Source organism: Sorghum bicolor, chromosome 1 (assembly GCF_000003195.3).
Source record: "Sorghum bicolor cultivar BTx623 chromosome 1, Sorghum_bicolor_NCBIv3, whole genome shotgun sequence".
Classification (NCBI taxonomy): Eukaryota; Viridiplantae; Streptophyta; class Magnoliopsida; order Poales; family Poaceae; genus Sorghum; species Sorghum bicolor.
In genome coordinates, this window is record NC_012870.2 from 74,760,515 (window position 1) to 74,781,563 (window position 21,049).

At 45.3% G+C, this 21,049-nt stretch overlaps 2 protein-coding genes across 2 annotated transcripts; both read left to right on the top strand.

The window, feature by feature from the left end:
- On the top strand, positions 1,490 to 5,691 carry LOC8081912 (ubiquitin carboxyl-terminal hydrolase 3). Its single transcript, XM_002465680.2, has 6 exons — positions 1,490 to 1,803; positions 2,436 to 2,552; positions 3,424 to 3,522; positions 4,194 to 4,379; positions 4,451 to 4,632; positions 4,952 to 5,691. The coding sequence occupies exons 1-6, from the start codon at positions 1,687 to 1,689 to the stop codon at positions 5,349 to 5,351; spliced, it is 1,101 nt and encodes a 366-aa protein (XP_002465725.1). The 5' UTR covers positions 1,490 to 1,686; the 3' UTR covers positions 5,352 to 5,691.
- On the top strand, positions 16,868 to 20,978 carry LOC8081913. Its single transcript, XM_002465681.2, has 5 exons — positions 16,868 to 17,213; positions 17,303 to 17,603; positions 17,699 to 18,926; positions 19,067 to 19,213; positions 20,201 to 20,978. The coding sequence occupies exons 2-5, from the start codon at positions 17,547 to 17,549 to the stop codon at positions 20,704 to 20,706; spliced, it is 1,938 nt and encodes a 645-aa protein (XP_002465726.1). The 5' UTR covers positions 16,868 to 17,213; positions 17,303 to 17,546; the 3' UTR covers positions 20,707 to 20,978.

Sequence of the window (21,049 nt, forward strand, 5' to 3'; positions counted from 1 at the left end):
CTTTCCTGTAAATTTACTTCTTAAATTATCACCCTCGGCTGAAAAGTCATGATTTTACTGATTTATTGTAAGAAGAAAAAAAAAACACTGCTAATCGAACAGACCTATTACTTTGGTCAAGTGATGCTTTGATCCAATATTTTGTTTCATGGCCTTTATTAACATTAAGTTGTTTATGATATACTCATACGTGCCTTATCAAGTTGTGCGCTCAAATTATGCCATATGTACCGTGGGTGTGATTTCATCAAGTTGTTTAAAACCAATTATTTACTGGTATTATGTTACTTTTTATGAAATCATGCGTATTTATTATTATTAAAAAGATATTCGACGTATCTCTGTGTCATTTTTTTTTTGAAGAATTGCATGTCATATACGATACATGTACCCGTATCTGGGCAAATGTTCATCATTGCTACTAAATGCCTCAAAAGGATAGTACAATATCTCACTCTACTCGTTTGAGTTTGAGTGATTTAGGCTTTGTTTGGATATTATAGTAGTTAGAACTCTAGTTTTAGAAGTCACTAATTTGCGAAACTATGGTTTAAAAGAGGAGTCTAGAGTGGAATTTTTAAAATTCCAAAACACTAAAGTTTTAACAATACCATGGTATTCAAACCATGATATTTCTTACATCCAAATAATTCATATCACTCTAAACCCAAAGTATTTCACAGAATCATGATATTTTCTAAAACTTCAAAAATACTTCATATGTAAAAAGGGCCTTTAGTGTTTTTCTTGACCATTACATCTAGGTGCAACCAGAGGCAAGCCCAGCACTAGACCGTGCAACTAGCTTCATCATACTAAGGGTTTGTTTAATTCCTCTTGCTAAATTTTAGCGAGCTAAAACTATTTAAGCTACTTTTGGGTGACTAAATTATTTTAGTTTTTTTTTAGTTAGTGTGTTTAAAATTTAGTTACTAAATTGACTAAAGTTTAGCTAGCTAAAATTTAATAAGAGAAACTAAACAGGACCTAAATATGGACAGTTCTATTATTAGAATGTCCGACTTAAGGAAAGGGTGGCTAACATCTCACTTCTCTTTTTTTGGCTTAAAATTGCATCAATGGATCCGTTATCTCCTTGTCCCCACCAGGCTTTTGAGCTGAAAAACACTTGTAATTGTTTTCCTTTTAAAGGAAGTTTGAAGAGTATAGTTTATTTTCTATGAAAGTCGATTTAAGCTCGGTTCATCTTGCTAGGCTCGGCTAGACGTTGAAAATATGTTAGATCAGTTTCAAAGAAAAGCTGAAAACATGTAAGCTGACTCATCATTATCCACCCGGTGCATATATTGCAAGCAAAAACAAAAAATAATAATAATTTATCTCATAAAACATTTATGGGATGGTCTTATGATTGACAAGCACGCCTGTATCGGATGATCTGAACCGTCAGATTATGATTCTGATGACTTGACGAGACGGGTCGGTTGGACAGGCCAAAACCAGGCATAGCGATGTCCACTTCGGGGCATCTGTGTCTTTTGGGTTTGGCCCATTTCTTCGCTTCCTTCCGCAACCGTGCGTTCCAACCCAACCCCCAACACCCCAAATCGCAGCAGTTTCACTGCGCCACAGTACAATTCCTGTCGCGCACCGCCCGAGCCGGCCATAACAGCGACAGGCCCCTCGCGCCGATCGCCGGGCAATGGGAGCTGGGCGGGGGCGGTGATGGGCGCGGCGGGCTCCAGGCTGGAGAAGGCGCTGGGCGAGCAGTTCCCCGAGGGCGAGCGCTACTTCGGCCTCGAGAACTTCGGCAACACCTGCTACTGCAACAGCGTGCTGCAGGTACGCCGGGGCCGGCGGCCCGAATCTCTCTCTCTCTGCTCGTTGCGATGCGAGCTGCTACCCCCGTCAGAGGCGTGGCGGATTTGTTGGTTCTCTTCCGTGCGGGGGCGGTGTGGAGCGATGCCTGTTTCGCGAGATCGTGTCGCGGTGTTTGCGCCCGTGTGGTGCTCGCGCCGAAGATCAGCGCTAGATTTTCTGCGTGGGGGAGTTTTTGTGATTGTTGAGCGGTGCCGGTGGTATGTTTCCTGTTCTATTTTTTTGCGACATGATCATAGATCGTCATATTTGTGTGAACCGAGAGACTGCTCAGTTGGTTTGACATCGGGAAATTGGGGAAACGCATGGTTTCTGTACGTGTTGAAGTAGCACCTCGTTCAGCAGCAGGAGCGTTGCCTCACTTCAGAAACCCTTTTTTCTTTTTTCTTTTTTACATCTATGGATTGTGGAGGACTCATAGCTTCTGTATGTATTGACAATTTAAAATGCATGTGTTAGCATCATGGTAAAACTCTCTGTTCAGATGTAGGAGCTTTGACACGGATAGTTAGATGTGGAACATTTTGGTCAGTAACATTTATAGAAAGATATGATACTGTTCTCATAATGTGGGATCTAACTGTTTCCTGTTTCAGGCACTTTATTTTTGTGTTCCTTTCCGTGATCAATTGCTGGAGTACTATGCAAACAACAAAAACACCGGAGATGTTGAAGAGAACATGCTAACCTGCCTGGCTGATCTGTTCTCTCAGGTACTACTGCAGCTATTGGTTGTTGTGATTGTTATTCCCGTTCACAACTTCTTGTATATCCTTCAACATGTAGGAATCACTAATAAAACATGTTGAATCTTGTGTGGAATTGTAGAGGTTTTGGTTAATTAATCACAAGTTGTCCTGAGCGAAACTGTATCTGAAGATGACTGCAGTTATTAATTGATCGCATGTATATTGAATAAATACCATCGGATTTCCTCCAATAAAGTTGCTGGTTAATTTGACAGTTTCCCATGATATGCCTATAGCTCTACTCGTTGTTATAGAGTTAATTTGTTCTTCCTTAGTTTGAAATCGCAAAATGATGTTCCAAAGTATAAATTTCTACAGTTTAACCACATAACACTCGATGTGCAAAATTAGTCTTCAGCAATAAACTACCAATATGGCCTTGTATCTCTTACCATCTAAAGTGTAAGAGGAGCATGCTAGAAAGGAGCACTCTGTGTTATTTGGATTGTGTATCTTCTTCTTGTAACCTCTGTAAATTGATGATTTGGACTTCTCGAGAAAATCTGTAATTTAATAAACCTAAACCTGGTTCTAGGAGTAATGCCCATTAAATGAGAAAATTTCATAGGACATGCTCCATTGTTGCCTTACTTTACCACTGACTTTTCACAGATAATTTTGTGTTAGCCTTTGTACTGACAGATATTTATGCGCTCGTCAATTGTATTGTGGTTTTACACTATTTTTAAGTCTGAAATATGTACAATGTTTTGGGAAAATCCTTTTATCTGGAGGCCTCTTACTTGTTTGATACAAGTGAATATTGGATGGACTGAGGAAGAAACCAACAGTCTACTTCAACAAAATAATTATCCCTTTTTCATTGTCCATACAGATCAGTAATCAGAAGAAGAAAACAGGGGTTATTGCTCCTAAGCGTTTTATACAACGATTGAAGAAACAAAATGAGATTTTCCGCAGCTATATGCATCAGGTAATACATTTCGCCAGTGACGTCTTCCAATGTGTATTTTGTAGTTTTAGCAAGCACGCGGTCACATTATAGTGTGCTCATCACCTTTTGAGTAACTTTGCTGGCCCTCTGAGATAGCTGTTAAACCTAGGTGCAGTCTTTGTATGAATCACTGTTTATTTCCAGATGCGTTTTTAAGTAATTTCCACGTGAAATGATGCAATACTGAATTCAAGGTTCTATATTAGTATATATTTTCAACTCCTTGCAATACCGAGAAATCATGGGAACCTTCTATCTGAATCTTACTGTACCCTATGTTCCATAAATATATTTGCTTAATAGCACCTGGAGATGGTTCCCTGCTAGATTTACGGAGAATCTTAAGCATTTTAGAATAAGTTCTGGATTTGTAAAGGCCATCTCTATTTTGGCTATTTATCAGTGATTAACTGAGAATCCTGGGTATATGAGATATGGTAATAACTAATACCTAATAACTGTGAAGCATTTTAAGACATGTTGAAAAGATATGTAGTTAATTGTTTTTTATTTATGAAATATGTAGTTAATTGTTGCTATAAAAATCATCTTCTCTTCCAAGATCATGCCATTTATATTATGCTTTTTTCAATCATTGTAGTGTGACCTTTTTCGTATAGATTGTGAACTCACACTAATGTACTTTACAGGATGCTCACGAGTTTCTGAATTTTTTGCTGAATGAGCTAGTTGACATTCTAGAGAAGGAACATAATGCTGCAAGAGAACCTCTTCAAAATCTCCCATTCCAAAAGAATTCAAATGGCACTATTGATGGCCAACCCAATGGTAGTCACAAAGAATTAGCTGCCACATGGGTTCATAAATGCTTCCAGGTGAGATTTCATTCATTTGTTCTAGCATGCTTTTGTTTGTGTGCCTATAATTCTTAATTTTGTTCCTGTAGGGAATATTGACTAATGAAACAAGGTGTCTGAGATGTGAAACTGTGACTGATAGAGATGAAACATTTTTTGACCTGAGCCTGGACATTGAACAGAATAGTTCACTCACCAGCTGTCTTAAGAACTTCAGCTCAACAGAGACTTTGAATGCTGAGGACAAGTTCTTCTGTGACAAATGCTGCAGGTATGTTGCCCATATTTTCTCCATGTATATATTGCCTTCTAATATTTTGTCCTGGCTAACATTGGTTCTGTAGAATATCCTTTGAGGCATGTGTTTATGTTAGTTCTTGGCTCCGCTTGTTTTGCTTTTTTTTATAAAAAAAATGTGCTTGAATATACTGCAAATTATCCAATACCTCTAGCAGATCTTCTGGGCTAATGGCTTGGTTACCCTTCTGTTAGGAGATGCTTTTGTCTGGCATAATTGTGATTTATATATTGTAATTGCTATTTCATTTTTCCAATTTCATATGTTTTGATGAATTTGTTCTTCACTTCAGTTTACAGGAAGCACAAAAAAGGATGAAGATAAAAAAACCACCAAACATCCTAGTAATTCATCTCAAACGGTTCAAGTATATTGAGCAGCTTCAGCGCTACAAAAAACTATCATACCGAGTGGTTTTCCCACTGGAGCTTAAACTTCTTAACACAGTTGATAATTCGGACTTGGAATACTCCCTTTTCGCTGTGGTAGTTCATGTTGGAAGTGGGCCAAATCATGGCCACTATATCAGTTTGGTTAAGAGCCACAATCATTGGTTATTCTTTGATGACGAGAACGTTGAGATGACTGATGAGTCCATGGTACAGGCATTCTTTGGCTCACCGCAAGAGTTCAGTGGTAACACTGATAATGGCTACATACTCTTCTACGAAAGCCTTGCTGAAAGAAGTTGATGTCCTTCTCATACCAAGTGATTAGCTATACACTTTTCTTTTCCTTCCATTTCTGCTGGGGATATATAGAATATTCAGTGAAAACTAGAATAAGCTGAATGAGAGGCCTTCAGCTTCAGATGTTGTAGTACAATCAATACCTGGCAATAAAACAAGTTACCTTGAGGGGCTATAGGCTATAGCTGAAGACGCCGACTAGTTTGTAGTTCCAACTTTATCTGTTTTTATGCACATACAGGTTGTATCAATTCCGGAATAATGTTTGTTGAAGACCTTTATTATCATGTAATATTTTATCTAGGAAGCCTTTTTTGGTTTCGAGTAAAGATTTTGTTTCTTAGATGAAAAGATCCTGTCGATCTTCATTAGGATCCTCACCTGCTCATCGGTAGCTGACACAAGTCCTGTACAGTTTCCAGATTACCTCCTTTGTGTTATTGTGCCCTGCTCCTATGGTACATAACATATTTCAGAATTTTGAAGATGGATCTGAGATTATCTCAGAAGCTACATATTGGTTGAATTCTGAATGCTTTTATGCATAATAAAATAACTGGCCGGGGGGGGGGGGGGGGGGTATCTGTCCTTTGTATCTTCTTTTTTCTTTAAGTGCAATCTGTCCATTGTATCTGGAGATAAGATACGACACAGCCGAATTTGGATGCTGTAGGCCTGTTAAGGGCCTGTTTGGATGCAAAAGTATGTTTAGGGCCTGTTTGGATGCAAAAGTATGGTTAAGGTTTTAGAAAAATAACATCTAAAAAATTATCATTGTTGATCTCAGGAGAGAGATACAACATTTGTACAGAAATAATTTGGTTTTGAAAAGCTATGACGTGTCTGGCAACGATAAACCCTGTGGTTTTGAAAGTCATGACGTTGTTAAAACGGTAGTATTCGCACACAGGACACAGCATATAGATTCTAGAGTATAGCTTGGGGCATTACATTAACATAGGATGTAATGGCCATGATCACTTGGATGAAAGCTAATAAATACATTTGAGTAGTTTCCCTGTTTGGAATGAAGGAAAAAAACACAGAAAGAGGATAGGAATGCAATGATAGAATAGAGGATAGAAAAAACACACGAATTTCATAGAAGTGGGTGTTTGAAAACACATGAATACAAAGAGTATATATGAAATATATGAACCAAACAGTAATCCCATTTTATTAGTTGTTGTGCCAAATGGTGGGCCCACTCAATAGTTGCCCCACGAGTCATCAAGCCTGCTCTTCATCTTGAATCATACAAGCCTGCTCTTCATTTAGGGCTTGTTTGGCACAGCTCAACTTCACTAGTAAAGCTGTTTTTTTAGAAAATAGCTTCATGAGTGACTTTCTAGATGAAGCTAAGCTGTTTTGGAAAAAGCATTTGGCAAAATAGCTTCACCAACTACTTCATGCATAGTTGAGAGAGAGAAATGAGGGAGAAGCTACAATAAGCTACTTTTTTTCAGCTTCATCCAACTTATGTTTTTGTGAGAGGAGGGGAAAAACAGCTTCACCCATGAAGCTGTTTTGGAAATAAGTGTTTGGCAAAAAAAAACAGCTCACAACAGCTCATGAAGTTGTTGTGAGCTGTACCAAACAGGCCCTTAGTAGTGATTATATCACTAACAATGAACAACCCTCAAAGACATAGTGGAAACAAATCCATGCCAACAAAAAGAAATTATATGAGTGATAGTAGTGTAAACTCTCCTGAGCATAGTTGGGCACCCGTCAATAGGCAGTGCCAGAAGTTCCATGCAATTTCGAGGCGGTCGAGTGTTGTAAAGAGAGCGAGTTTTTCTTCGTACGCACTGATTGATTTGATTTCGATGTGAGCCTACTGTAATTGCGTGGTAGCCTGATAAGTGATAAGCACGGGCACGGCTGCAAGAGCAAAAGGACCAGTCAGAAGCATTTTAAGCAGAATTTCGCTTAGATTCAGTCATGTCAATGCCGGACGAAGCAGCAGGCGACGGTTCTCGCTGAATCATTGGATCGGCCGTTGGTACTTAATTTCTGCCCAAATGTTTGACACGTATTCCCTCAGTCGCATAATATTTCATCTTCTAGCCTATAGTAGCTTCTTTACGTGCCGGTCTCCTCGGATCAGCTGATGATCAGGGGAAGGTCGAAGGTGAATGCGTCACCGCAAATTTCAACGTCGTTACATTATAATATCCAGGTAACCGGCTGTTTGTTGATTTCGAACTATAGTATCCCAGTCTCAAAATGTAAATGAAGCAAAATCATTGCTTGAGAAAACAAGTCCCTGCATCCTCTGAATCCAACGGTAGCGACCAACGCTTTGTTTAATTGCTGCTACTGTTGCACGTAGTGTCTGCAGGCAAACGTATAGAAATGGCATGACTGACTCCATGCCCCTCTCCATATATAGAGGAAAGGTCCAAGCCATAAAAGAATTTCAAGGAGAATTTGTGTCTTTATTTAGGAATAGAAAAAGAAGACCTTGACCCCTGAATTCCCCCCTGATCACGACTCGCGCGGACACTACTCAGCAGGTCGATTACTCAAAAAAACTACTCAGCAGGTCGTGTCTCCGGCATGACAAAGCTCTGAAAAAGCGCATGCCGATCGATTACAGCAGCTTCATTGGCGTTCATTATTCAACGGTGGCAGCGCCAGCGCCAGGGGATGCAACCAAAGGTTGGCTGCTAAAGTAGGCTTCTCTCTTTGACCCAGTGGTGTGACGACGACAGGGAAAGCTCGCAAAACCATCCAGGCATCTGAATCGACGTAACGGGAATGCGGGTTGACACTGTCACATCTGATCTGAGCTTGACTAGCACAAACTGTCTTTTTGTGGACGGTGAGAGTACTTATGTAAGGCCTTGTTTAGTTTGCAAAATTTTTTGGATTTCGATATTATAGCACGTTTATTTTTATTTGACAAACATTGTCCAATCATAGAGTAACTAAGTTTAAAAGATTCATCTTGCGATTTTACAGACAAACTGTGCAATTAGTTTTTGTTTTTATGTATATTTAATGCACCATGCATGTGCCGCAAGATTCGATGTGATGTGGAATCTTAACAAATTTTTGGGAACTGCCTGAAGAGATGTTGTGAATTCGTATAAGGTTTTAATAATGTGCTATGCTATTTAGTGATGGACTCCTTAAAAAGCTGTAAAAAACCGCAACTACATTTAATAGAATTCACAAAAAAAAACTTTTCATTTACCGGTTTTGCTAAAAGTTATCAATTAGTTCTGCAAAAAAAATAGAATTAAGATACTCAAATACATGTTTAGAGCTCTAGGAAAAATGTCAGCAGCTCAATTACTTTACAGTCATCTAATCAATTACGTAACACTATAACCAACATTCATATTCATTCAACAGTTAACTCAATAATTATACAATAGTTCATTACGGCCCCGTCACGTACGGCTTTAGGAGCCGTTTGAAGACGTTTTATGCTAAACGAGATAAAATAGAATGACTCCATTAATGAAGTCCGAGTTTTGAGACGTGAATGAGCCAAAAAATAGTGGCTTCTCTCGGCTTCACCTCATCCTACGTGGCGTTCTGTGAGAACACATTTTAAGAAAAGAATTGTTTTGTCAAACAATTTACTAAAATGGCTCCAACTCCACCGATAGAGTTGTTCATGGAGTTGAAGCCCCCAAAAACACTGGTGAAGTGGATCCGTGCCAAACAGGCCTACATTATGTATTAAATAAATGCACAACTGAGATGCATATATTCCATTAATCTAAAGCAAAGGATGAATATTTGCGTCGGCCAAAATTAGAGGAGATAAAGAAAAACTTGCGGCTAAGCCAAATAATGGTGTTTATCAGAGCTAAAGCGTCCGGATGCCTACGATTTCAATTCCACCAGGCGCACCAGGAATTCACCGAAGTGGACGGCGGTCGGCGGTAAACAGAGCTGAATTTCTATGCACGGATCGATTTCGATGTGAGGCTGATAGAGTGATACGCGATCGCAGGTGAAGACCTGGCATGGTAGGTCAAGGCGGCCGGCTGCAAGCTGCAAATGGATCAGGGCGGCCCTCCTCCTCGGGAAGAGTGACCGGTGGCCGTGGGTGGAAAACCGGCGCAGAGTCTACAGCGACGAACACGAACTGGTGTCGGCGCACGACGCTTCCGATCGAGATGCCTGCATCACATGCCGCCCTGCGCTGCGCAGGTACGGGAAGGAAGAAAAGAAACGCAGGAATTCGCTTGGTTTCAGTCAGGTCCATGCCTGACGGCTAATAAAGAAGAACACATCTCCAGCTTGCCGATAGATAAGAGCAATGCAACCTGCCCACCATGCTGCATGTGCGGATTGCGGCTATCCTGTCTGCAGGTGTCCATGCATCTCTTCTCAACTTGATAAGGGCTCTAGCAGATCTATGATTCAACCTTGGAAACGAGTTGCCGCCAGCTGCTGCCCGGGTGACTCTGTGTGCCCCTGGCGTCGTCTGGCCTCGTGGTCTCGCATTCCCGCGCGCGGTGCCGGCGGCGCCGCGGCGGCCGCCTCCATCTGGTCGCCGCAGGTCTCGGGAGCAAAAAAACGTGGCGCAGAGGGATGCCGGAATGTGATGGAGATAGACTAACGAAGCTGCTGCGTGCTCAATGACAAGGCAGCATCTCCGTTTTGTCTTCCGCTGCTGCAGCAGGGAGTTGTACGTGGTTGACCAGGTAAGCTTGTGGATTTTTGTAGGGTTCAATTCAATTCACTTCTCATACCTTTCAGATGCCGAATTTGCAATATGTACTTTTTTCATTGTTTATAACTGTATAATTTGTCTCATGTGAATTGTACTAGTAGTTGATTGTTTAAAGCATTATCTGAAGATTTTTTTTTTGTTTAGAAAGGCATTATCTGAAGATTCAGACATTAAAAAAAAAAGAACTTCCAAGATTCTTTTTTCAGAAGAGGGGGATCAAAATTGCGTCTTTGTCCTGTCGAGTAGTGAACTTTGCAGGAGGTTAAAACACACTAGCACTACTAGTTATTCGCGCTTCTGTTCTATCAGCAGAATTTTTGACGAAAATGAATCAACAGAATTTGCAGAGTCGTCTTTCCTGACAGAAATTCAGAACAGAGGCAGTGACAACTGGTCCTGTAATGGTTTTCGCGGAAGCTTTGGACTGGTACATCCTGCCCAAAAGTTTGACATGTATCGAAAACTGAATAAAAGAAGTTGACATCTAAGGACCTGAGGTAGTAATGAACAAACTTCTCGTAATAAAAGAAGGACCTGAGCGATGCCTGCAATCAATAATTTTATTTTGAACTGCTTTGTGTATTTCAATACGGAGTACTAACTACTATTATAGTCTAAACTCCGGATTAAGGAAACTCAGTTCTGCACATGAAACAAGTTGTACCTTTCACTTCCATAAAAAAAAAAGATAATCAACCCTCCCTCCTAAAAGCTTACGGCTACACCGGAGGCACGCTTGTTCCTCTGCTGGCGTCCATCAGACGAACATGGCGTCAGCAGACAACTTTTGGAGATGACACGACATTTGTCCGGAGATGGCGGTGTTTTGTGGCTTTCGTCTATGGTCAACACATGGCGGTGTTCCTCCAATCCTCCTCCTCCATGTCGAAGCTCTAGAAAAAGTGCATTCTTGCTGATCAGTTACGAGAGCTTCAGTGGTGCTCATCATCATCGTTAAGGATGGCAGCGTCACGAAACCAAAAGTTCTCGTAGTAAGGGGACTACAAGCAAGATATGAGAGAGGAAACCAGTTCTAGGTCTCGGCATCGAGGATGAGAGGATGAACACGAGCGATGATGTGCTATAGTTCTCTCATGGATGTCTGGATGTGTATTTATGTGCTGCTGGTTGTCCCTCACCCCCCTTGAATGGGACCCTACCTTCTCCTTTTATAGCTCCTAAGGAGAGGTAGTAGATACATGTGTAAGTATGACTTTGATCTAAGACTAGAATAAGGTATGGTGTCGTATGGTAGCGGTGTGGCCCTCCATTCTTTGCGTTGTAGTTGATCTTAGTCGTCGTATGAGCGTGCCTCTTCTTGTAACCTCCGTGCCGAGCCATACCGACTTTATGGACGGGACGTAAGTACCTATAGCGGTCATGCCGACCCCTGTTCGCTGTCCGGCGTGGACTCCCGAGGCCTCCTCTTCCGTGGACCATGCCCTGGAGTCTGACGGACGCGTGGCCACAGGAGTTCGGATTGACGTCTAAGCGTCATCTCTAGTCTCAGCCGTATGCACAGTGACAAGAGCAGGTAGCATAACGACGGAAGTGTGTAGCATAGTGCTTGTCATGCCCTGCTCTGCACAACATGGGTGTGGTCGTGGGGATCTATCTTGCGTCCCATCTGTTGTACCACGGTTCTATAGTGGATGACGTCATTGGAGATCTCGAGCGCACCAATGGAGTGAAGGCAGAAATCACTTAGCGTCCTCTGAGGTTCGGGTGTCGGGCCTCGGCGGAGCGAAGATGGTTTGGTCTCGTCCACGGCCTGAGAGCTGGGCCTCGAGCGAGGCGGAAATGGTAGGCTGATGTTCGAGTCTCGGGTGAAGTGAGAGTGACTGTCTAGCCTTTTTGATTTATTGTAAAAAAAGTAGAATAGAGTTCTTTGTTCTTTGTTTTAGGTACCCGAGTTATAACACCCGACAATATATAACTAGATTAGCTTGATTAATTTATGTCTAAATTATAATTATTAGAATAAATTCAATTACGAGGATCGAAATCCTTATATATTACACAAGACCGAGAGAATGTGTTCTTTTTCTCAAACAATTATTTAATCAGGTCATTATTAGAGAAGTTTGACTTATGAAAAATCTAAAGTGGCCTAGAACTTAATTTCTAGCTGGGGAGTATATCATGATCTTTTAATCAAAATATATAAACTTATCTAAAATAACAACTTGCATAAACTATTTTTATGATTAGTAATACAATTACAAATGAATTGTTTTCGGTATGAATCGTTAAAGAAATTTTAGAATTTTGTTCTTTTTGTAGCACATCTTGTGACGATTGATATATAAAACGATGTCAGATGTCGTTGTTGGCGTCTGCGCGGCCACGGGAAATTAGCGCTGGAATTACTCCCTTCGATTCGGTCAGCTCCATCTCCTAACGGCGGCTATGGAACGTAAGATAAGAGCTCTCGGCCGGCCGGTCCGCTTCATATACTCTCATGCAATGCAAAAAGTTGCAACACGTTCCTCGTGCCTCGCGCGTGCGCCCATCCTTCCAAATGATAACCTGTGATACAATAATTAATGTTTAGAGTCCTATAATTAACGCGTAATCTTGCGGTCTCGCGTTCCCGTGCGGTGCCACCGGCGGTCGCCGTCGCCCCCATCTGGTCGCCGCGGAAGCAAGGGCAGGACTCCAGAGAGCAAAACGTGCTGCGCTGCGCTGGTGCGCGAGAGCGACGTTGGACTCCCAGACTGCGATGCCTGCGGGTGTGTGTGTAGAATAGAATATAATAGATCGTCTCTTGTTTTTCCATGCAACTATGGCACTATGCAAGATAGTCAGATATGGATGCTATAGACCTGATGGATTGGAGTCGTCTTAAGATAGCGATGGACCATCATCGAATCTGCGATGTGCTCGTCTCGTTCGTTTGATTGATAAGTCATGATAAAAAATATTGTTGACTAATTTGTTATAAGAGAAAAACATTTATAGATTTAGCTGATAAACTTAAACGAACAGGCTGTATCTCTGTTTTATCTTCCGCCGCCAGGCCAGGGTACGTGGAACGTGATTGACAAGCAACTTCGTCGGTTTTTCACTCGCAATTTTTCTTTTGTTTGCAAACCCAAAAAAAAAACACCAAAGAAGGGTAAAATAAGCTTAAGATATTTGTTCATCGGTCTAAGATGGAGCAGATTTCCTGTCAGAAATGCAGGATAGAAGCAGCGACAATTGGCCACGTACAGTATAGCATCAAGAGGCCTCTCTAGTATCAAAGATGTTGACGCGCGTTGATAATGGATCGAGGTTGGAGGTGCACTTGCATGCAGTTTCGTCCACGAGCATCAGTTCGTGCCAGTCTTTTTCGACGAACATATGTTCAGGAATAGGTACACGTGTGAGCTCAGATTTGGTCTCCTCGATCGATCCACTTAATTAACCAGCGCCAGTGGGTTTGAACTATCTAGTCTGGCCTCCTATAAAGCCAACGGTAGCAGCAGACGCTCGTTCATCTGCTTGCGTCAGTTTGACCCATGAACATAGCGTTTGCAGACCAGCGTGTGGCGATGACACGATGACACACGACACGTACGACTTCATATGTCCCGCTACTCGCTAGAATAATAGGGTGTTGACGCTTTCTTGAGATAAAGAATGATTCTCAGTCTCTAGTTAATTAAGGAATACTAAGTTTGGAAATATATGGCACTGACGCCTTCTCGTTGATAGATAGAATAAATAAAAAAAATAAAAGGCCTTGCCCTTGATCACGACTTGTGAGGTCGTGCTTTCACTTTATGGCGGCTTTCGGCTACTGTCTGCAGACGGTGTTGTGTGATGTTGTTGTATGTCAAAGACCTGTAAACAAAGTCCATGCAAATGGATCGATCGTATCAATTAGTTACGGGACCTTCAGTGGTGCTCACCACTGGACGACGGGTGGCAGCACGCGCACCAGGAGATAGAGAAGAAGGGACGTCTCCTTGACTGACTCCGTGGCATGAGCATGACGGCACGGAATAATGCTGGTAAAATAAATAAAGTAGTAAAACGAAACCTTGTGGTCATCCGGAGCACCGTAGCGGAACGAGACTGTCAGTGTCATGCATGTATATATCTGGGAGGAATCCTGAGATGCCGTGAAAGACCAATCCTGTTGTTGTTGTTGCTGCTGCTACGAGCTAGTGCGATCGAGAGTGACTGCGCACGCAAGCTTTGTACTGGTACGTAGAAGAAAAGGAACGGTGTGGGAGTGAGCCGCGCAATGCCATTCAGGTACTCAGGTCTGAGTCTGAAACGCAATGGAAACGTCAAATGTGCATGCATGTGCTTGCTATGGCGCGCTGGCGGGACGTCGACAACCAGGCAACTCTGTCATGCCGGCCGGCCGGGAAGCTGTGCAGTGCAGTGACAACGTACCCGTACTGATAATAAAGATGCTAAAACATCTTGGGCGCCGTCTTGTTCCGTTTAGCTGATAAGCCATAATAAAAAGTACTGTTGTTGATTCGTTGTGTTGTGAAAAAAAAACACTGCTGAATAATTGACAGAAGTCATAATAAAAAACACCGTTAACTAATTTGTTGTTAAAGTGGTGATAAACTCAAGCAAACATACACGAGTCTTCCAGCGACGGTGGGGCCTGGGGCAGCGATCGAGATGCTCTAGCTAGTGAGTTCCGTGATACCCAACGAAGGCACATCAACCGTGAGCCATTCTTTTGCAAACGCCGGCCGGATCGGAGGACGATCGACGCTACTGGCAACTAGCCGCGACGCTCGTTCGTTCCCATCCGTTGCGTGCTGCCTCGAACCATCACGTACACTGAAGGAGGACGAACTCAACTGAGGTGGACAGGGCCGCGACCGCGATCGGGATGCCCTCTGCCTGGCATCGATATATAATGCCACCACCACAACGAATCGGCACGAGAAACTGGTATGCAAGAGGTCGACGAGCCAGGACTGGGACTGGGACGGCGGCGAAGCGGCACGCCGGCACGCACACCAGACGTACGCCACCTGTCGCGGTGGCCCGTGGCCCTCTCCTCTCTCGCGCGCCATCACGTCCCGCAGCTGGCGCCTGGCAGCACGCAGTGCAGCCTGGCCCGAACCGAGGCCAGCCGCTCCTTTGAGCGTGCGGCGCGAGTCGCGCGCACAGATCCACCGGTCATTCGCTCGATTTTGTTTTCTTCTTGCTGCTGCTTGTCTATCTAATCTAGGCCTTGTTTAGTTCCAAAATTTTTTGGGAAATGGACACTGTAGCACTTTCGTTTGTATGTGACAAATACTGTCCAATCATGGACTAACTAGGCTTAAAAGATTCATCTCGTCAATTCCGACCAAACTGTGTAATTAATTTTTATTTTCATCTATATTTAATACTCCATGCATGCGTCTAAAGATTCGATGTGACGGGGAATCTTAAAAATTTTGTAAAATTTTTCAGGAACTAAACAAGGCCCTAAGAGATCGAGTATGGATCTACGATCTGCGAAAGCGGTGGACGCTGCTGCCATGCCCATGCTTCAGTACTGCGACAGGCTGTTGTTGTTGGCTTCGCCAAAAAAAAAAAAGGAAAAAAAAGGAAGAGGAAGTGCATTTCCACTTTTCCAGCAACGAAATCAATCACCAATGTCAAGCAAACTTATGTCATCGAACATTAGCACGTACGTAGTACCTTGAACCCAAACCTATGGCACCGAACAGTAGCACGAAGTAGTGCTATAAACCAGGGAGATTTGACATTTGAGCTCTACTTGTTGAGATCAAACACTAAACAATGCACGCCGACCACTAAATCACGTACCACGTACTAAATAATTGGTAGCACAGCACCCACAAAATAGCGGCTGCTATACTTTTAGCGATTCTCTACCGATATCGCTACAAGATAGCGGACTAGTAAAGGTAGCGTGTTGAAATTTAGCAGCCGCTCATGCACTTAGCGTCCGTGTTCGTTTTTCTTATCGGTTATTTTTTCTCGCAATAAATCAGTCAGTTAATAATAATTTTAGCAACAAGTAATAGCGTGGATAATTCCAACAACAACAAAAAAAGATAGTGACGTAGATGATGATAAAGAATGATGGGATGATAATATTTTTTTCAATGATATAAGAACTTAATGATATTTTGTCTCCACGTAATTTCTTTACATTATTTTTTATATGCTTGCTTGTGATTCTATGACATTAAATTTAGTAACTAGGGCCCTGTTTAGTTCTCCACCTAAAATTTTTTCGTCCATCCCATCGAATATTTAGACACATGCATGGAACATTAAATTTATAAAAAAAATAAACTAATTACACAGTTTGATTGAAAAAAGTGAGACGAATCTTTTAAGCTTAGTTACTCTATGATTAGCCTTAAGTGCTACAGTAACTTACATGTGCTAATGATAGATTACTTATGCTTAATAGATTTGTCTTGTAGTTTCCTGGTGAGCTATGTAATTTGTTTTTTTATTAGTTTGTAAAAACCCCTCCCGACGTCCTTCCGACACATCCGATGTGACACCCAAAAAATTTTCATCTCCAATCTAAACAGGGCCTAACTAAAAACTTCAAATTATTTCTAAGCAAACATAATTTTAGCAGTAGCGGAGGGATGGATAAAAAGTAAGATGTGGCATAATAGAGTTGTCTGATAAATAAGACTTCATCAATTTTGAGCTATGGCGCGCGTTGGCCAATCTAGTATTGATACATGGTCTAAATTTTGACTATCTTAAATATTTTATTATTAGACTTTAGCGTCAGCTATAACATTCGCTATCTGTAATCTACTATATATGCAGATAATATAATCCACTACTAAACCGCTATCCGATGTTTATTTAGCTCGTCACGTACGCCCGCGAGCTAGAGATTAGCAGGACTGCACGAGCCGAATAGAAGGCCGGCGCCGCTTCGAATGGATCGAGCCATCCAAATGGTGCTTCTGTCAACTGTCAGGTGGGACGGGGGGACGGGGGCGTGGTGACGTCGGAAGCTGCCGTGCGGCCGCAGTGTCGTTTCCCGCAACGCAACGACCAGCGGCAGCGTGGCGATCCGCCCCCACCGCTCTTCCCTCCGCTCCGCCCTCGCACTATTTCTAGCACCGCCGGAGCCGGGCTGGACACTTCTCATCTCCCATCTCCTCTGCTTCCCAGTCCCCGCCCGCCGTGAGAGCCCGCCACTGCTGCATCTCAAGGTACCCTGTGTTCTCCCCTCTCCTCTGCGATCGATCCTGGTTCCCATGTCTATTGTTCTCATCTCATCCTGGGCTCTCGCTGCATGCAGGGTCAGAGGTTGTACCGATCATCGCTGTGGCCTTCGCCGCCGGCCGCCGGCGCATCAACCACCGCGCCGGCACGGGCGCATGCAGGTGACATTCCGCTCTCCGGCTCTCTCCGCCGGACGTGGGTGCTCCCCCGGAACAAAACGCCTACCTACTCTCTCGGCAACGTTTCTGGAAGTTCGTTGAGGCATCAAAGAATTGCCTGCCCTGCGCCGTGCGCGTGTGCCGTGTGACGGCGCGGCCGGGATGGGCAAGATGAACTGCTTCTCCGGCCTGCTCAGCGGCAAGAGGAAGGCATCCAAGGTTTGGTGGCGGAATGAGACTCGTCTTTCGCCGCTGAATTTTGGCGGAGCTACTCATTAATTATTAGTGACTTTGGACTTGTTCATCAATGGCAGGGTAAGAACAAGGGCGCTTACGTCAAGAAGGGTAGTGGCAATGATTGTCCCAAGGTGAAGCCGGTGGAGTTCATGGACATGGCGGACACTGTTGTCGACGACGTCGTCAGCAGAGGCGGAGACAGCAGCGTTCCTGCGTCTGCATGCAACAGTAGGTTTGTCGTTCACGCAGCCGCCCAGCTGCCACGCCATGCCAGTGGCGAGAATGGCGACAAGGCCGCAGCTAAGAAGGAGTCGTCCGCCGCCGACGACGACCTCGTCGCCGGCGTTGGCTCCTCCGGTCACAGCAGCTACGGAACTGGCAACAGCGATGCCAAGAGCACCGAGCCGGACGACGGCGAGCGCTCCAGCCTTGGCCGCATGTCGCCAACGGCATCGCCGAAGCTGATGCGCTCCTGCTCCAACATCGAGACGACGAGGTCTGTCGTCCCGGCAGGGTCCGACCTGCCGGCGAAGTCGCGCTCCTACAACGACCTGAAGATCCTGCCTCCCGGAAGGTCGACCGCCGCCCGCAGCGGCGCGATCGACGCGAGCCCGACGGCGTCCTTCAGGACCTCGTGCTCCGCCGACCGCGTCATGCTGAAGAAGCGGTCGTCGAGGCAGGTGCTCCCGTCCAGGAGCCGGAAGCTGTGGTGGCAGATGTTCCTCTGGAGCCACCGCAACCTGCACCGGCCGGGCGCGAGCGCGACCATGCCCACGCTGCTGCCGCCATCGCCGGGGCAAGAAGAAGAAGAAGAAGAAGGCGGTGCCGCGCACCAGCACGACGGGTACACGTCCGACACGCTGGGCGCGGTCACCGCGGACGCCAAGAACAAAGGCGTCGCCATCGAGGCGGACCCCATTACGAGCCAGTGGGTCGCGTTCTCCGCCGAGGCCTCGCCGCTGGACCGGGTCAGCGCGTGGGTGAACAGCCTCGGGGACGGCTCGTTCCACGCCGTCGACGAGGACGATGCCACGGGGCACGGCAGCGGCGGCGAAGGCGCCGCTCGCCCGCGACGGCAGCGGTGCTCCGAGATCGTGGAGCTGTCGACGGCGACGGCCGGCGGCAAGAGGAACCCGGAGGCGAAGCGGCGCGCGGCGGACGAGGCTGCCCAGGCGAGCGGCATCGTGCAGACGCTCAACACCTTCTCCTCCGTCGCCCACATCGCCGGCATGGGGCTCAAGACCGTCCCGACGATTGCGGCTTTCTCGACCCTCCGTGCCGTCAATCTGTCTGGAAACACGATTGGTAATTCCTGATCGCAGACACTAAAAATTTTTCTACTCGTGTAATTACATCTCTAGATTGTACTATCAGTAACTAACACGAGTAAATTTCGTTTTTGTTACTCGACTTGACACATTCATAATTGTCCTTTGGTTTCGCAGTTGAAATCAGCGCTGGATCGTTGCCCAAAGGCCTGCATTCGCTGGATCTGTCGAGGAACAAGATTGCAATCATCGAGGGGCTGCGGGAGCTGACGAGGCTGCGGGTGCTCAACCTCAGCTACAACCGGATCTCACGGATCGGGCATGGTAAGCAAAGCACGTCCTTGTCCTGGCAATGCAACATGACTTTTACTTAGTGCTTCTTACTACCAGTTAGCATCTGCATTTCTGCCTGCCTGTACCCTGAATATGTGTCAGGTGAAAACACAGTGCCTAGCCTGCTTGGAGTTATTTGCACCGCACGAATATTGTTCAATGCGCGTATCAGTAGTAATGTGTGACACCCTGGATGTTTTGGCATTTTTAGATCTTCGTCAGGTCCTTTGTTCGTGCTAAGCCATAGCATAAGCATAGCATGGTCCATACCACACCACAGCTGCAGGGCTAGGGTTCCTGCTGGACATCATGGGAAAAGGGTCCTGCGGTTTTAGCTCGTTGTGACTTGTGAGTGAACCATCATATGCGGCGTCTGCCGTCTGGACGTGTGGCCGTGTCCGTGTGAGTGCTGTGCGGTACTGGTAACCAGAACGCCATTACGCATGTCGCCAGATAGGAATGGGGTGCCACATGCTTCAGATATCTGATGCGGACATCTCGGCATTTCGCGTACTGCTCTTTATCTTTTCAGCCTGCGATCCCCGTGACACGCTTCGGCGCGTCCCATGTTCACTGCCTGTCTGGTACAATGCCTGTTCAGAGTTCAGGTTCAGACCTTTGGATTGGATTCCAGGGGATCATATCTGTCCCTCCCAACTTCGATCGTTCCCAAAAACACACTGCTTATGTTATGTGCATGCATGACTGTATGCCACGTCCGACAGCTGGTCCAGCCGCTGCCCTGCCCCTTTTTATGACCTCTGGCTCAGCCGCTCGGCTATGTTTGGCACCCGTTAGGACCTGCCCTCTCGGTCCTTTCACCAGACAAGTCTGAAATTTGCACACACATACGTACTAGCTACTAGTAGTATACCAACAGAGTTTACAGTGGTCTTCAGCCTTATACTACGTGCAACTGTGGGTTGACAATGTACAGCAGACGAATTTAACGTGTGTTTCTAATTGCTCCCGTTTCAGGCCTGTCGAGCTGCACGGCGATCAGGGAGCTGTACCTGGCCGGGAACAAGATCAGCGACGTGGAGGGGCTTCACCGGCTGCTGAAGCTGGCCGTCCTGGACGTGAGCTTCAACAAGATCACCACGGCCAAGTCCCTGGGCCAGCTCGTGGCCAACTACGGCTCGCTGCGGGCGATCAACCTGCTGGGCAACCCGGTGCAGGCCAACACCGGCGACGACACGCTCCGCAAGGCCGTGTCGGGCCTGCTCCCGCGGATCGAGTACCTCAACAAGCAGGCCGTCAAGCCGCAGCGCGCGCGGGAGGTGGCCAAGGACAGCGTCGCGCAGGCGGCGCTCGGGAACGCCGGCTGGAACTCGCGGAGGCGGCTCACGCGGCGCCTCAGCCAGAGCCCCGGGTCGGCGGGGAAGGGCGGCCGGGGCAGGGACGGCAACGGCAACGGCAGCCGCAGGGGCAGCAGGAGCAGGTCCATGACCAGGCCCCAGAGCTCGAGCTTGCCAAGGAGATGAGAGGCAAAACGTGCGACGTACGTACTGATAAAAAAAAATGGTCTTCGGCTTGAAGAGGGAGAAGAAACAACTCTATGCGTTTAAACTGCATGCAATGCAATGTTGTGATGAGCTTGAGTTTGACGCATTTTCCCGAACCTTTTTTGACAGCACAATCTGTTGCCAGTTAGCGATGTCTGTAGCTTCTAGTAGTACTACCGTCCAAGGAGGACGTCTCAAATGGAAAAACTGTTTAGTGGCTACCATTTGATTGCTTGATCTTGTTTGTTTTCTGTGACTGATGATGATGAAGGGTAAAGAACCTGGGACTTGAGTTATGAGTTGGAATTGAACTCGTGAACGC

Excerpts from the sequence above, each read along its gene's own strand:
- LOC8081912 (XM_002465680.2), top strand. The coding sequence starts at position 1,687 with ATGGGCGCGGCGGGCTCCAGGCTGGAGAAGGCGCTGGGCGAGCAGTTC. Across the intron at positions 1,804-2,435 it reads ACTGCAACAGCGTGCTGCAG|GCACTTTATTTTTGTGTTCC; the intron begins GTACGCCGGGGC and ends TTCCTGTTTCAG. Across the intron at positions 4,633-4,951 it reads TTCTGTGACAAATGCTGCAG|TTTACAGGAAGCACAAAAAA; the intron begins GTATGTTGCCCA and ends TCTTCACTTCAG.
- LOC8081913 (XM_002465681.2), top strand. The coding sequence starts at position 17,547 with ATGGGCAAGATGAACTGCTTCTCCGGCCTGCTCAGCGGCAAGAGGAAG. Across the intron at positions 17,604-17,698 it reads GCAAGAGGAAGGCATCCAAG|GGTAAGAACAAGGGCGCTTA; the intron begins GTTTGGTGGCGG and ends CATCAATGGCAG. Across the intron at positions 19,214-20,200 it reads GATCTCACGGATCGGGCATG|GCCTGTCGAGCTGCACGGCG; the intron begins GTAAGCAAAGCA and ends CTCCCGTTTCAG.